The 16,673-nt window shown below is 36.8% G+C and overlaps 1 protein-coding gene across 3 annotated transcripts; it reads left to right on the top strand.

The window, feature by feature from the left end:
* The first annotated feature begins 2,441 nt into the window (after window positions 1-2,441).
* On the top strand, window positions 2,442-15,396 carry LOC139152518 (membrane-spanning 4-domains subfamily A member 18-like). Of its 3 annotated transcripts, XM_070725705.1 has the most exons (8): window positions 2,455-2,576; window positions 5,836-5,889; window positions 6,791-7,054; window positions 8,084-8,140; window positions 9,889-9,990; window positions 10,301-10,429; window positions 12,707-12,887; window positions 14,217-15,396. In XM_070725705.1, exons 3-8 carry the CDS (start codon window positions 6,791-6,793, stop codon window positions 14,225-14,227), a joined length of 744 nt encoding a protein of 247 aa, XP_070581806.1. In that variant the 5' UTR covers window positions 2,455-2,576; window positions 5,836-5,889; the 3' UTR covers window positions 14,228-15,396. The 3 variants fall into 3 exon arrangements, with proteins under 3 accessions (XP_070581808.1, XP_070581806.1, XP_070581809.1); XM_070725707.1 differs by lacking the exon at window positions 5,836-5,889 and having other exon boundaries at window positions 2,442-2,576; XM_070725708.1 differs by lacking the exon at window positions 9,889-9,990.
* Window positions 15,397-16,673: the final 1,277 nt, after the last annotated feature.

The following is a 16,673-nucleotide window of genomic DNA, read 5'->3' as shown; positions in this document are numbered from 1 at the left end:
TGCAAGAGAAAAATGGCTTCACAATGATTTTGTTTTAAAAAATCTGCAATTTTGTACTTTCGGATTTCAAAAATAGAAGCTGTATTCAAATATGATACATTATTTCCCTTTTTGAAACTGCCATTAAAGTCACTGTCACATCACATCACTTACGAAGTTCATACTACTGATTTTAGGTTGCCCTGGTTTTAAAAACAAATTTCAACCATGAGCCTAATGTATGTTGGGTCTGAGTTGTGGATTCAAAATTGACATAAATGGGTGTGTCATTGATTTAAGGTCGGCCCAGGGCCCAGTTGATAACCTGACAATTGACCTAGAGCGAGGCCAATAAGGGACCGAGAAGCAGGACATTCACAATCTCATGCCAGGCCTAGAGGCAGCCCTTGGTCTGTGTGTTAATTTAACTACAGACACATGCATACATTTAATAAATCGATCTTTGAAAAATCACCTTTTATCAGCCAACAAGAAAAAATAAATTGTTCATCGGAATCGCCGCTTCTACTTTGGCATATTTGGAATTTTTTTTTTGATCGCGGCAAATTCTTACTTCCGCATTACAAATATTTTTAGTACAACCGCTGGTGGCGCCCTACACTTTGTCGGGTTTTCGCGGGCACGGGATTTTGAATGTGTTTGGACTTTAATAGTTGATCGCCAACACCAGCAACACGTTGTTGTGACGTCTGAATTTGACGAATCACGGCGCAAAGTGGGTCGATTTGGCCAGAAATTTCCTTGTTTTGTAAAGGTTAGTACATGTCACATCATGAGTATTAATTTGATCGCCAACATTCGACGTGATGGCCAACAGTTAGTTCAAAAGACGCTATTCAGTGTTTGTCCTGATATTACGTTCAGCGATTTGTTCAACAAGATCGTGACAGCAGATGGACGGTGCATCCTATTGAATGAAAATTGCATCGAAAGTATAAAAATTTACGGCAATGACAATACACATGGTTGCGTCGATGTTAAAGTATCAGTTGAAGCTTGCTGTTTCTATTGTGGAGTACAAGACAGCCTTCTGAATGATGACTATATAACTTCACTCCGATCACAGTACAGTGTTGTTAGACCATTGTGTAAAATGTGACGTGTAGAGACAGTTGTAGAGAGGCAAAAACATGGGGTCAAAGTAAAATGAAAAAACTCAGATGCTAGGTCCACTAGGACAATATAAAAGGACAATACTGAATTGTTGGATTTCAGTGATTTGCTGTACATTTCAGTTTATTCTGAGAGAATGTTGAAATACTCAGAATATGTTGTGCAAACACTATGTTATTGTTGGGAAATATAGTATTGAATTCAGTTACCAGTATCAGTGTTTCTTGTTTGAGATATTGCTGGTAAAAAGGAAAACAATTATCTTGCCTTGTCTGCATCTGTGCAAAAATGCCAGAGAACCGCGTTTACCTTCGGCCTAAAAAAAAATAAAAAAATTTTCGCTCGCCGCTCCTGGAACTTGGTCCAAAAAATCCGATGAACAAGATTTTTTTTTTCTCTGGCCTTTTATCAGCCAACTTTAAATATTTGTTCTGTGTTGCAGATCAGTGTCACTGCGGAGACTGGCCACAAGTTTGCATATACATTTATAGAACAGACATTGCTAGCAAAAAATTGAGCAGTGGCAACCCAGTTGCACAATTTAGAACGTTTCCTGCAAATTTTGGAGACAACTAGGGATATCATGACCCTACAAGCAGATACTGCTAGGCAAATGTTCTCACTTGCAGAAGTGATTTCTATATTCTACAGAGAATGAATCATTATTAAACATCCCCATATAGCATCAATAATCCCGCATCCCGTAGTCAGTGTCTACCTGTTAACACACAAGAGCACAGCTGGGTTCCTTTGGTAAATTAATATTTATAGCAGAATCTAACAATGTACAAATTTGTTACAAGCACTTGCTAGAACCTTACGCACATGCATATGAAAACACCATTTCCTAAACCTTTTGTTCATACACATAATTATCTATTGTTTGGATTAAAAGATAAAACTCTTTCTAATCCTGCTGTTTGTTTCAGCAGGTGGTCGGGGATTTTCTGAATCAAAACCAAAAACACTTTTTGAAATGTCAATATCATTGCCATTGCTATTCACTGCAATGCACAAAACTCTGAAGACAGAGAGATGAGATTCCTCCTCACACAGAGTACTATTTTAGCTGACATTAGCTAAATCAGGCAAGGTTCTATGTGGTTGTAGGAGACTTGACTCACAGTCTAGTGAATGGTCAAGTTGAATATTGTAGTCACTTGCACGCACTTTTGTTATTGCTGTGGGCCGACCTTTCTTATTTTTCAAGTAAACCTTTGAGATTGAGAATAGTCCGTATTTGTCGGATTTGTCGAAAAGGATGAAGGTAAGAGGTGTACACTCGCTCTGTGATGAAAGCCTTATGCGGTATCATATAACCCAATTCTGGTGTTCACAAATGGTAAGCTGGGGAAGCGCGGAACTCGCTCAACCAGAACATCAATCAGTACTGTCGCTTTCAGTATCACGCCACAGGTTGAGCCAACACTTGCCATATTTGACGACATCAAAGACTGGCCCAGGTGAGTTTATACCATTTTCATGACGTACTCACAGAAGCTAATAGCATGAAGACCTTGTTTACTTCTGGCCATGTACCTAAAATTGCGTGCCACTGCCATATACATTGTGTATACTGGTACCAGGCAGCTATATCTCTATGTCTTTTATTCCTGTCGTTGCTTTTGTTTTGCAAAGTCACCGTGTACGTGTTGCGCACTATTCACAGCCTAAGAGTCACATGATACAACGTGTGGTGTTGGTTATTGTAGGTCAGAGATACCTTTAGCCCGACAGTTAAAAGGTTGTTTTTAAAATTTGAAGGTAATCTCTCTATCGAATATATGCACAGTTCCTGCATCATCACAGTAGTTTAAAAGCTGTACAAATAGCTAGTAGACACCATGTAGGCCTGGAGCTCAGTATGACCTTGTTTGCCCTTGTTGGAATGTAGATTGTTCTTTCCCTTTTGTCCGTTCACCATTCTGTAGGAAGGTATGTAGATGTAGCGCTATGGGAGCAGAAGTCGAGCGCTAAGAACTCTCTTGACTTGGACCAACCCATAGCCTAGACCCTATTCGTCGCTTTCGGCCTTCGTCCCCACTCCGAAGAGGAAGGGGACGAAGATCGAAAGCGACGAATAGGGTCTAGGCTAACCAACCAACGTCTCTGTAATTTTTTTTAAATATTATGTCGTATTAAACATTGTAGTCTGTCTAATGTGCACTTGCCAATGTTTTCAAACGGGGGAAGTGCGGAGCAACAGGGGAAATCTATCGTACAGTGTATCATGTGCCAAGGGAATTTGATCGCCAATATGCGGACGGAATTTGAAAATGTGAAATTGGTAGTTTTAATTTTGACTGATATGAAGTTATACATTTTCTGCATGTAGCATTTATTCCCCTACCCCAAACCTTTGAGTATTTGACACGTTTTCTATCCTATGAATGGAAATCTGGCATGACTGGAAAAATGCCAAATTAGGCCCACACTTCCTGTTAGATGACATTGATAGGTGCACAGCTATTGGATCAGACAAAAGCACATGACAATTACACTGCCATCAACGATGTTTTTATGTGTGCTCAGCGGTTTGTGTATTGGATAGGTCTGTTCACTGTGGACATTTTCTTAATATTTTTTGGTAAGATAACTTAGTTAATTCTACAGCGGCGCATTTGATCATTCAATGAATTTCTGTATACAGATCATATATCTATACTGAATGCGCTGATTTCGATCAGAACTCTCAGGCTCATTGGTTTTACTTAGATTTACTTATGAGCGTACTAAGCTGGTTATAACCACATTTGCATACGTAACGAATTCCTGTAATCTAGCCATTTATCGAAGTTGAAATCACTGAACTTTACGTTTGGGTACATCAGTCATGCATGATGCCATGTATGATGACAGTTTGAAGAATTTGACTGACGTATGCAGTGTTTTCTCTGCATGTTCATTGAAAGAGGCACTTTCTGCCCTATTCATCAAAATTAGGGAGCAGACTCGACATTTTAGAGGACAGTGTCTTTTGATGTCGATTTTGCCTTCCTAGGAAGTGTTTCCCCGATATCATAACAATCGTCACCCAGTTCAGATGCGTCGTCTATGTCGCATGCAGCACCGGTACATTCAAGATCATGATGTTTGGCAGTTTGTGATGTGCTCGGCTGCTCTCCAACGTTTGTTGATTTGTCACCCACAGGTTTCCCCACTCAGAATTTGACGTATTTGTTCCCTTTGACACGATTTGTTCCGAATTTAGCGATTTAAATCTATGAATATGCGCCGATCTCCGGGCGCAGATCAAACGATTGTGTTGCATTGCGATCGAGCACTTCAGTGCGCGTACGCATTTCTAATAAATGCTAAAGCTGGAATTATCAATATTCCATAATTGATACGGTGTTTCAAGTTATGTGTGTAAACTTTCCCGCTATCGTAACATGAACATAAAATTGCACTAGTTGAGACTAAATCGCAACTCGGTTGCCTGTTCTTTTCGATGTTTACACTCCACGTCATGCACGAAACCAAAGCTGAATGACAGTCGATATTTGTTCTCATCCGATCGGGGAGTATTATGACTAGAAACAACAGCAAAGTCGCAGGTCGCTACGCTATGCGCTTGGGTCACCCTCATATATCAGTACATATGGACGTCTTTGTTTGCTGTGTTTTGTGTGCGATGTCAGTAAATTTTTCAGGGCAGAGAGTGACTCGAAGTGCGCAATTTGCGCAATGGCGCAGTCGAGAGAAAACCATACCATGGTTTTTGTATTTAATTTCTGTAATAGGGCCAAAAGTAAATGTCCTGTATTTGATTGGACTTTTAAGTTCATTCATAATAATTGAACTGAAAGTTTAAAGGATCAGGAACACTTATCAGCACTTTTTTTGAATTAGGTCATTTATCAACACTTAGTGTGCTTTTGAATACGTGTGCGACGTTTTCACTCATGCCTCACCTAAGTCTTGCGTTTAATTTTTAAATCTAGGCCAGAGAGTGCATGCATTAATTTTCAAGGTTTTTTCCAATTAATAGTTACACAGGGGCCTTCAAAGTCTTATTTTTGTATGTGGTTTTTATTTGCACAGCTCAATGAATTTAGTGATAATGACGTTATCTGAGAAGTGATATAGGTATATCTGTATTCAGATTTGAACTCCTGTAAGGTTGCAAAACCCGTTTTCATTAAATGCAAGAAGGCTATCTATTCCTATAAAATTGATTTTTTGCTAAAACGATATCGCTGCCATACTGACTGTAAGTCGATACCTCCACGGGCTATGGTTGAGAGGTTCTATTGTAATGCACGACATATGACAAACATCCTTTATTCAGGAAGGTTTCAAAACAACGATATAAAATCTATTATGTAGAAACTTTGAAATCAAAATGCAAACTAAATCGGCTCCATGCACATAAGTTACAGTTAATCATTTTGAAAAATTAATTTGGAGCATTGAAAAGTTTTCTTGGCCATTCTATAATTGCTTATACGATTCCGCTAGATCAATTTATTTTAAAGTTCATCGAATCGAGTAAGAACAAGAGAGTAGAAATGAGGCGAACTTGATAGCTGCATGCAAGAAAAATAAGATTATTTCTTTCATGTTGAAAACAATGAGAGACAACTTTCAGAGCCCATTTTGCTATACATTTTGAAGGGAAATCATCCTAAAGTTTATTTACAACGTAACATATTGTTTTTACACAATGATAAATCATATAACCAAATTTCTTCTAAGTGAGTGATTCATTTTCTCTTTCAGCAAATTAGAAGATATATTATCGACAGCTTGTAAAAGGCACCGTTTGAGTAAAAGGTAATTTTTCTGAAATATGTCTCTGATATTTAACCCTTTTTGATATTTTCCCTTTTAATGCTCATCATGCTGATACATTTGTAACGTTGGACCTCACCAGTTTATAAAAGTGGATGAAAGGGGTTACGACAATAAAGATGAAGTTTTTATCAAAAATAATCTTATGACCCGGCTGTTCATTGTAATGATATCAGATTGTGTAGTGTGAACATGTCAAAACAAAACTGGCCTACCGTTAGTTTGTTTTCTACAGAGCGTGCACGCATGTAGGCTGTAGCAGCCTGAATACCAATTTTGTCGATTTATGCGAGGATGATGGTTCACATGTCATTTGAAATTATACAGTCGAAATTACTTTGCTCAGTAGTCCATATAACTATAACCTGCATGGTTGTATTTTTTTGGAAGAGGCATAATGACAAAACAATAAGGGCTAGGGAGGGCAGCAACCTTTCTCGTGTGCACTCCACTCTATTAAAGGTAGAACGCGCCCCGGGGACAGATATTCGGACTCTCAAATTTCTACAATTATTTTTCTGATCTACCACTTGTGAGGGCTCATTTTAAAGCTCTTGGAGAAAGAAAGATTTTCACCGTCTTAGTTTTTCGAAAATCCAAAATGTAATTTCTGCCTATAGAATTAACAAAGGGATGACGACCATTTTGAATTTCAAATATCGCAAAATTTTAGGTAATTTGTTTCGCTAGTTCCAAACTTTGCACGGTGACCCCTGATTTTTATTGTTGATTCGGAAAGAGAGTGGTTGAAAGTTTTATTGAGGAAGGTTTGAGCAAAAGTTTAAGTCTTTCACTTTCTGGGTGCGGATCACCTTAAGCGGTGCACTTCACTTTATTTAGCAGTTCCAGACAGCGTCTCAACAGTAATTTTCTCTATTTTCAGATGGAATACACTGACTGGAAAGCTGGCTCTCAGGGCCAGAGCCAACAGCAAACTACAACTGCAACAGCTGTTCCACAACAAACAGTGGTAGTACAGCAGACGTACGGGAATAATGCACCCCCAAACCTTGCAGTGAAAGCTTGCAATGGTCTTGGAATAGCCCAGGTTGTGTTTGGTGTCATCCTGGTAGCAGTTGCTATTGTTGTAATTGCTCTTGTAGCTTATCCTTCGACCACATGGAATCTAATAGGTTGTGGAATATTTGTAAGTGTACGCTACCAGTGTGTAATTTCTGTGTATTATTTCATATACGCATATATAATTTGGGACAGCTGATGTTGATTTATTGGTTAACCTAAATTACCATTAAATATGCCAATTAGTCATTTGCCAACATGCTACAATAACTGCATTATATCCTGGTATCATCAACATGTATGATAACGTTCCTTGGCTTTGCTCTTATACTTCCAAACATATATCCCTATCGCCAAAGCTCGTTAAATAGGCAAAAGAGCAATAACATTGACTAAATTCCTAAAGAATCTTGAAAATTATCAAAGGTTTGTGTGATCAATATCAGATTCTGTAGCAAGATTTATCAGACTTGATGCAGTCATTCTGAGAATATACGACTTCAGGAAAATTATTCTACAAAAATTGGGCATTAATTGTGCAAGCCACATTCCAAAAAATAATAATCTCTTGCCACTTCTAAACTGTATCTATATACCAGATTTTACACCAATCCAGCAATTCGTTTTTTGATTCCTGAAATGCTAAGGTAAATCAAATATGCAAATCAGAATTTAACCTATGTCTGACCTCTTGGTTTCTTTCACTGTTGATATGTAACCTTGTGTTATTAACACTTACAACAAGTCTCATCAATTTCCTACATTCATTAGGCTAAATTTATATCTGCGTGTCTCATCACTCTTTGTCATTTCTCAACAGAAACCATATGGCAAGTGTGATTTAAATATCATCAGCCATTATTGAAAAGTCTTGCAAACTGACAGACAGACGTACAGAGATCTAGACAGACAGACAGACAAGTAGAAGACAGAAATCGGTGCGAAACATCTTACGTATTAAAGTTATAAAGAAGAAAGTTTACTAAGTGATTTATACTGTGGAATTCTTAATTACAGCAACAAAGAAAGAAAATTCAAAGTTTTTTATTGCTCAGAATTAATTTGCTATTGTTTACAAATAATCTGATTTAGCGTACATAAAATCGGCGGTTTGTTCTGTTTTCTTTGCTATTGGCAAATTCGTCGGCATCTGCAGTTCATTATCACAGGAGCCCTGGGTATTAGTGCATCCAGGTCCAAGACAACCTGTCTTGTAAGTAATGCCTCGATCTCATTATAATCAGATATGGAGATGGCGAGGTTTCCACCTTTCTTTGTCTTTTGCGGACCTCGTAAGTTAATAGTTACCTCACTATAGCTACCGAGTACAGTAAAGAAAATGTAAAAGGTTGAAATGTTGCCACCTCTACATCTGATCACATAAATACTTTTTTTGGAATCTGTTCATCACAAGTGAAGACATATGCTTACACTCAATGTACAGATATAGCAATGAAAAGATTTGCCGTCGCCAAATACTTAAATCTGCTGTGATATATGTAGAGCAAAAAATAGTTAGCTGTTATAGGTCTCTGTCATCGGTATGTGATATGTATTACTTTTGCCTCAAAGTCATAGAGATACCAGCATCTATGCCAGAAGCGCCTCCTGCGTCTTGTCGGTATTTAGCCAGTTTTGTGTTTATTATCGCGTATTTTTATGCAAATTTGCTGACACCTGGTATATTTCACTCTATCCATGCAAATAAAAAAATGTGCGTTTGCTATGAACATCACACAGTAGACCAAAGGACAAGAAACACATGACAACAGATACACAGGGATATGTTAAGTCGACAAACTTATAAGTTACAAATGCTCGAGTTGCATGGTGTAGCCACAGGGAACTCTAGCTCCTTGAATGTATGTTCTTCTGCTTGTTTATGCGTTATTTGTTACGTACAATTACTTCCATGTACAACTAAAGAGCCAATTAATGTGTTCTACTTGTGTTCATATTCTAATGGCAAAGGAGGGATGATATGCTTTGTATCATATTTGGGATTGTATGCGAAACTCTTTATAGTATTTACTGACTATACTTGAACACAAACAAACAAACAAACAAACAAACAAACAAAAACAAACAAACGCCACTAGCACGATTTTAACTAACTTGGGATTATTGGATGGTGAAGTAACGTTTATGTTTGCCAATAAAGAATAATTACGTAAACGCAAATACAACTTTTAATTGGTTCTCTAAACTGTATGTGGGTGTGATCAGACGTAACAAATAAAGAAACACGCATAATTAAAAAGAAGCATGGAGCCATAGTTCCTTGAAGTTTAGCTTTTAACAAGGGCATCTACCAACACGATTGTCTCCAGGTAAGAAAGTCTCATAAAGGAGTAGCGTTTGCCTTGCAAAGTGAAGGTTTGAGCTATTCACTTAAATGCACATCTTGTATTGAGTGACAATCTGCATATGTTACACATAGTATTCTTCATATGCATCACTACTTAAATATGACGGCCATCATCAAACCAGACACATAAAAGCAACAGGTAAAAAAGAATACGTAGTCAGACTTTATCAAAAGATTAACAAACAAACATATGGTTATAGCTTCTTCAACTAGGGCATGTATTTACACAATTGTTCCAGGGCAAAGTGATCTCTTAGCGTACATCAAGTGGAAGTCTGAATATCATGACAACTTTTGCGTTCGCCGTAACTAAACAGATTTGAGTTTGGACATTGAAGCAGATCCGCCAACACTGATTTACGACGAAAGCTGACATACCGTCATTGCTAAAGACTTAATCAACCACAGAATGTTCGGTAAACAGAGACCACAAAGTTCTGGAAAGAACATGGTAGTTAATGTCGCTATAAGCCTTAGCAAAAGTTGTAAATCTGAATGGCATAACTTTTTAAATGCAATTAAATTACTACACAATAAAATATTTATGTGAATATTTTTAGAACAATATCTAATATAATGTTTTTCCATCATAGATTGTTGCCACTATGGTGTGTTCCATCCTATCTATTCTTGGAGGACTAAGCATGATACCAGGAACAGTCATCGCATTGATTTGGGTGGTCGCCTTAGGTTATGTAAGTGTCCATTAAAGTTATATTTGCGAACCTCAGTCGCAGGGCGTTAGGGTCCTCGCACGCTGGGGCCCTTCCGACGTACAACCTTGGTCCACAAAGACCCGTGTCAGAGCTGTAAGGATTATAAAATACTCTTTGTCATATATATATATATATATATATATATATATATATATATATATATATATATATATATATATATATATATATATATATATATATATATATATATATATATATTTCTAGATTTGTGGAGAAAGTTTATATTTCAGACGTTAAATATGTTTGTACCTATGGTTTTATTTCTCAGGTTCCTTGGATTGTAATTTGTGTGGTAATATTGCTTGTGGCGGTAGCTGAAGTAATCGTGGCAATAATCCATTCAGTGGTTTGTTGCAGGGCTGTATGCTGTTGTCGTCAGGAACAGCCTTCGCCAACAGTGAGTTTCCAGCAACTTCCGTTGAGCTCATGCACTATCCAGTACATGTGTATCTCTTTACCATTTGCATTGTCATTTACAATGTAAGGTACCATGCGCCTCGAAAGTGAACGACTTAAACTTTTGCTCAAACTTTCCCCAAGGAATATTTCAACAGATCTCTTTCAAAATCAAAATCAAAAACAAAAATGAGCGATCACCGTGAAATTTTGGTACTAGACAAACAAATTACCCCAGATTTCTCGGTATTTGAATTTCAAAATGGCAGCCATCCTTGTGTTACTCTATGAAAAACATTACAATTATAGATTTTCGAAAACTAAAAGTTTTCTTACTCCAAGAGCTTTAAATTGAACCCCACATGTGGTAGATCAGAAAAGAATTGCAAAAGTTTTAGAGTCCGAATATCTGTCCCGTAGGTGCATTCTACCCTATAAAAGAAGTGGACTCTTTAGCATTTGATATTATCATATTTGGTGGGTGACGTTTTCTGTACATATTATGACACGCACCTGTTGGCTTATGCTGTATTCATGTTTCTTGTACACGCCCTCTTGTTTTAGGGGTAATTTCTACATTGATTTGTTATCTGTGTGCTTTTTATACGAAATAAAAGAAGTAGGGCCTAAATGGATGAAATTCGATTTCTTATTAAGAGTATTATTGTATCGTGGAGAATCTACGTTGTCAAAAATAAGGGAAAGAAAACGTTACGCACTTGCATAATTATTAACAAGTACGAAATTCGTGAGGATAGTGCAGCAGTTGATAAGGGAGCCTTCAGTAATTACAGGGGGTGGGCCGGGGGGAATAGGGGGAGGGTCACTTTTTAGAAAACAGCTCAAGGGGGAGGGTCATTTTTTATAAACCTATCTTAGGGGAGTCACTTTTGACAGAAGCTGATTTTATGGCCAAAACTTTGATTGTCCGTGTGATATTTCCTGAATGGGAAATCACCAACAAAATACGTACACATTATCCACAAGTTTCACCAGCAAAGAAGATGCAGTGGTATCCTACATTAAACACCTTGAAGAGTTAAAACTGATAAAAGATAAACGACAAAAACATATGCAACAGGTGGAAAAGTGTATATCAGTTATGAAATGACATAAATGCAAAGATATTGTCAGTTTTATATTGGAAAAAATTGTGCATATTTCTCTCATAGACTACCATGTACAGTAAATCAACTTTCAGTGAAATTCCAAAATCCAATTTTGTACTGAAAAAAAATCATTTATAGTTTCATCATAGACCCCCATGCATAGTGAATCAACATTTTGGTGAAATTCTAAAATCAATTTCTTGCACAGCCATGGACTTGTAACCACGCTAGTCTAATCAAGAACAATAATGTAAATAATCCAGCATACCTAAATGCACAGATTTATCTAATTTTGTACTGAAAAAAAAAATATTCATAATTTCATCATAGACCCCTATGCATTGTGAATCGACATTTTGGTGAAGTTCTAAACTCAAATTTCTTACACAACCATAGACTTGTTACCACTCTAGTCTTATCAAGAACATTAATATCAATAATCAAGAGTACACAAATGCAAAGATTTAGCTATTTTTGTGTTGGAAAAAAACTATTCATAGTTTCATCATAGACACCATGGATAGTGAACCAACTTTTTAGATGAAATTCAGAAATCAATTTCTTGTACACAAATGCACATTCTACTTCCCAATTCAAGCAAAGTTCATTTAAATACATTATCAAACGTATATAATATATAGATATAGCATGTTTTGTGGGGGAAAATTGTCAATAATTTGCCTGATAGACTCCATGTATTATGATTTAATATTTTTGGATGAAGCACTAAATCAGCCACATCGGGAAATTGAGGGGTCAATTTTTAGACAGGAGGATAGGGGAGGGTCACATTTTACGGTACAGGTGTGCGCGAAATCCCCGGCCCACCCCCCTGTAATTACTGAAGGCTCCCTAAAATTTTTACTGATAGAATTGGTACTTGTATCATAGGTCAACCTACAGCAAGTGCTTCAGTCTATTTCATTCATTGTCTGTTTATGTATTTGTAATGCACATGATGTATGTTGACCTTAGTTCCTCCACGCATGTACCATTTAAATTCTACGTTACGGGAATATTCATTTTTAAATGTACGTTACATTGTACATACTGTCTTTCCTTGCTGTCATTACACATAAACTACCATCATGGCATATGGTTAGCCACGCTTGTTTGTTAGGGAATCGACCGTCCAGTTTAGAGTAATTTCCATAATTTATTTTAATCAGGTGTATTACTCCGGACACCCCTATGCTGCAAACCAACCAATGGCTCAAGGTGGACAACCTTACATGGCAAACCAGCCAATGGCCTCCACTGGACAGGTTGCCTATAATCCAAACCAACCAGCTGGAACTGGACAATACTATCCACAAAACCAACATGTGGCTCCTGGCAGTGGTGAAAAAGGTATGAGGCAGTCACTTTAAGCCACCCGTTGCCCTTGTTGATATCAGTACCCATGCTTTCTGTAGCTACGTTTGACGTCCATACATTGATCTTGGTGAAAAATCTAGATTAGGCCCTACTTTTGTTAGATCACAGACAAATAGATAAACAGACCAGCAACGCGGCTTGCCTTTTCTTCCATGGTCGCCTCTGTAGACTATGGCCTTTTCGTATTAAAATGAACTTCAAAGGCGCTAAACTTTTTAGAGTCTTTGTTTGTGGTTGATAATTGCACGAGATTATGCGAAAAATACGACGAGATGGCATCATGCTGCCAGTCGCGTAGCAATTATAGTTACTTTGTGAGCTCTCAGGGCAGAAACACTGCTTCACGCCAATCAAAACATAACACGCTAGCAGTTTCATAAACATGTCCTTCCTTGATAAACGTGTAAAAGATGGTATGACTGACCGTAAACCATTGAGTAAAACCAGACAGTATCGATAAAAGACTTTCAAATTTGGTTCAACACACTCATTATCTATTCATAAAAATATGAGAGGAATTTTTATAATGGTAAAACTCACTTTCCTGAAGCTCAAAACACTGCCGTTTTCGCCAGCACGCCAATGCCGCTCAGCACCACACGACAACAACAACACAAACTTTGCCGAACATACTTTCGCTTAACAATTGGCGAAAATCCGAAAATAACCGAGGGATGCATGGTCGGCACTCTTCGGAAAAGAGAGGCGAGAGCTACCTGAGGCGAGGCAAACATGGATGAGTTACGTAACCGCCTCACGCCTTGAACAATACCCGTTGCTAGTCTGTTTCTATATTTTTCTGTGGTTAGATTAAGATATGTTCTATCACTTCTAGGGGAAAAGGGAACTTTAAACTTTATGATGACTGTATCAGATCCAATCCACTTACAATCGACTGGCAATGAGGGCAACAGCATACGTCTGTACCCCGAGGGACTGTTAATCACCCCAAAACAGACTGTTTTGAGCGGAGGCTGAAGGCCGAGGAAACAGTCTGATTTTTAGGGAAAACTAACAAAGGAGCTCCCAAGAACATAAATCGTTTGGTCATACTACATCTTAAGGTTTCACATTTTTAGAAGTTTGTTCATCGTCCAGAATACGTAATAAGGCAATATCTGCTAAAGCCGAGCAAAATAGGTAGGAGGAAATCTCATGCTGCAATTTGTAATTTCCTTGGTGTAATAGGAGTCAGTGAAATTGCCTTTTTTCTGTGCTGTTTGCAGATTTCTTTTGAATAGTCTGTTGACAAAACAATGCCTCACTACATCATCTCAATCTCTTTGTAACCTCTTTTTACAGGATATTACTGAGTGGATGGAAACCTGGGAAGAACAAGCAAGGCATGACAATGACAGATACCTAACGTTTTTGAAATATTATACATCTACATATAATACTACTATAATAATACCATCAACTACTTGAAATCTTTTTTTGTTTTTGTCTGTTTGTTTGTTTGTTTGTTTGTTTGTTTGTTTGTTTGTTTGTTTGTTTCTGCCTCGGTTTACTGCAGAGGCATGAAGGTTACGAAATTGAAAAGAAGTTATATTATTTTTATATCGAGCGTCAACATAATCAATGTAATTATACACCTCTAGTTGAATTTCCTATAAACTTTCATGGGTATAATCTGTGTATACACAACAGTTCATAACCACATGTATTGCTTATGAACCCGTACGACATACAGGTACTATATGTCTGGACATTTATCCTAATACCATGATATCAAGCCATTAAGCCATGTTTGACATTTTCCGAATTTTTCGGATTTTCAAATCATGGATGTTTAATCACGAGGAGAAATTTAGAAATAGGTAGCGTCAATCAATAAATTAAATTGATATTTCTCCTACTCATCAAGAAACAATTTGAAAATTAATCTGTATCTAACAGATTTTAAAATTAATTGGCACTTAGTAAACTTTATCGTATGTATATATATATATATATATATATATATATATATATATATATATATATATATATATATATGGTGACGGATATTTTGGTATAATGGATAAGTATGTATGTAACTTTTTTTGACTTTACAATTTATACTACTAAAGCTGAAGTATTGACAACGATTGCCTTGTCGAGAATTTGCATATGTATTCAATTACTCTTACATCTAGACTTTACTTTGCATTGTTAACAGACTTCAGACAGAAGGGTATGAAAATGTACTTGTTTTAATTGAACAAAGTAATTACAATATTACTAAAAGCTGAGCCTTACGAAATAATGACAATATAACTAAATGCTGTACCTTCTAAAACAGGGTAACGCCAATGCAACAGAGTTTAGGAATATTAGTACCTGTTATTTTACAAAAAATAGGTTATTGTGACCCCTGTGTATTGTATTGGTATTAGTTATAATACTAATATATGTACCAACAATCAAGTCGTATACTTGGCATAAATACCAGATATGGTCCGATATTTTGCCCTAAAATAAACACTTGTATTAACCAAAATGGACGATGTGTTTGTTTTCTTAACCTAATAGCCATTTGGTATAGTTCTTTCCGTGATTAAATAAACGCATCTATACTTAATGTACTAAGCCCATGTGCCAAGTTACATGAGATCGGTCGTGGAATTTCTAAGTAATGTCTCTAGACAGATCAAATTTAAAACAAAATGACTGCTAGATCGCCATTGTAAGCTTAGATCATATCGTGAAACAAAATGGCGTCCATCTATACACGTCTTTGCACGAGAGTAGAGCAGAAAACAAGACTTTGAAAACTATGATGGTGCTTACAACTGACAACTTTTGAATCAACGTTAGTTACCGAGAGCATAACGATCCAGACTGATACCTCAACTCACATTTCCCAAAGGTACAAGGGTAACAAAGGACTGATATTTGTCAAGGCATGACTCAGCACTGGCTGGAGACTGACAAAATTAAAAACAACATTGTACCAGGCATACATATTCGATTCGATTGAAAAACATGTCGTCTCTTCCCAACAGCTGTCGAGAACATCACAGAACAAGCAAATATAGAAATGTTCCATCACTACAACTGACTTTAATCGGCTTTGGTATCAGTCACAGAGGTGTAAAGTCAGTATCTGAAACGAAGTGGTTTAAATGGATGAAAATCTGCCATGACCCTCAATTTTTATCGGAATAAATAAATAAATAAGTAAACAAGTAAAGTAATTAATTAAAAATAAAAAAACCGTCCCTTGTCGCTGTACACTTACCCGTTGGTATATAAACGAACAAATTTTCATCGAAACTTAAAGCTTCCGTTAAGGTGAACTACTACGAATTACGTCAAAATTAGGTTGTTGTGTCATTTTCTTGAAATTTTGCACAAATATTCTTGGAAGTTGTGCAAGTGCAAAAATGAAATAAAAAATGGGGGTCACCACGCTCGTTTCCATGGAAACGGACGTTAAAATGGTGTCGTTAGAAATAAACAAAAATGATATAATTCACTTAAACTAAAGGAAGCAATTATAAAACGCTTAGCAAATGAGTTAATTTTAATAAATACCAAGACGTAAGATCCATATCTATCGAATGTATAGTTTTCATGATGTTTGTAAAGAAATTTTAACATGAGTATCGATTACAGAATGACGATATCGAAAGTATATCACTACATAATTTTCGAACTTTCTTCCTGTCGCTTTGAATGGTGTCATTTTGACCAAACTTTGCGAATAAAATCCTGACATAATACCATTTAGTTTACACTTTTAATAAAAGGTTGTCACCACGCTACTTTTACAAT

This window comes from Ptychodera flava, chromosome 16 (assembly GCF_041260155.1).
Source record: "Ptychodera flava strain L36383 chromosome 16, AS_Pfla_20210202, whole genome shotgun sequence".
Taxonomy (NCBI): domain Eukaryota; kingdom Metazoa; phylum Hemichordata; class Enteropneusta; family Ptychoderidae; genus Ptychodera; species Ptychodera flava.
The sequence above is the reverse complement of the archived record's forward strand: the minus strand, read 5'-3'. Positions and strand labels throughout refer to the sequence as shown.

What these genes read in the sequence shown, in the direction of transcription:
- LOC139152518 (XM_070725707.1), top strand. Translation starts at nt 6,791, where the DNA reads ATGGAATACACTGACTGGAAAGCTGGCTCTCAGGGCCAGAGCCAACAG. An exon ending in GGTCCAAGACAACCTGTCTT is followed by an intron (nt 8,141 to 9,888) that starts GTAAGTAATGCC and finishes TTTCCATCATAG; the next exon opens with ATTGTTGCCACTATGGTGTG. An exon ending in AGGAACAGCCTTCGCCAACA is followed by an intron (nt 10,430 to 12,706) that starts GTGAGTTTCCAG and finishes TATTTTAATCAG; the next exon opens with GTGTATTACTCCGGACACCC.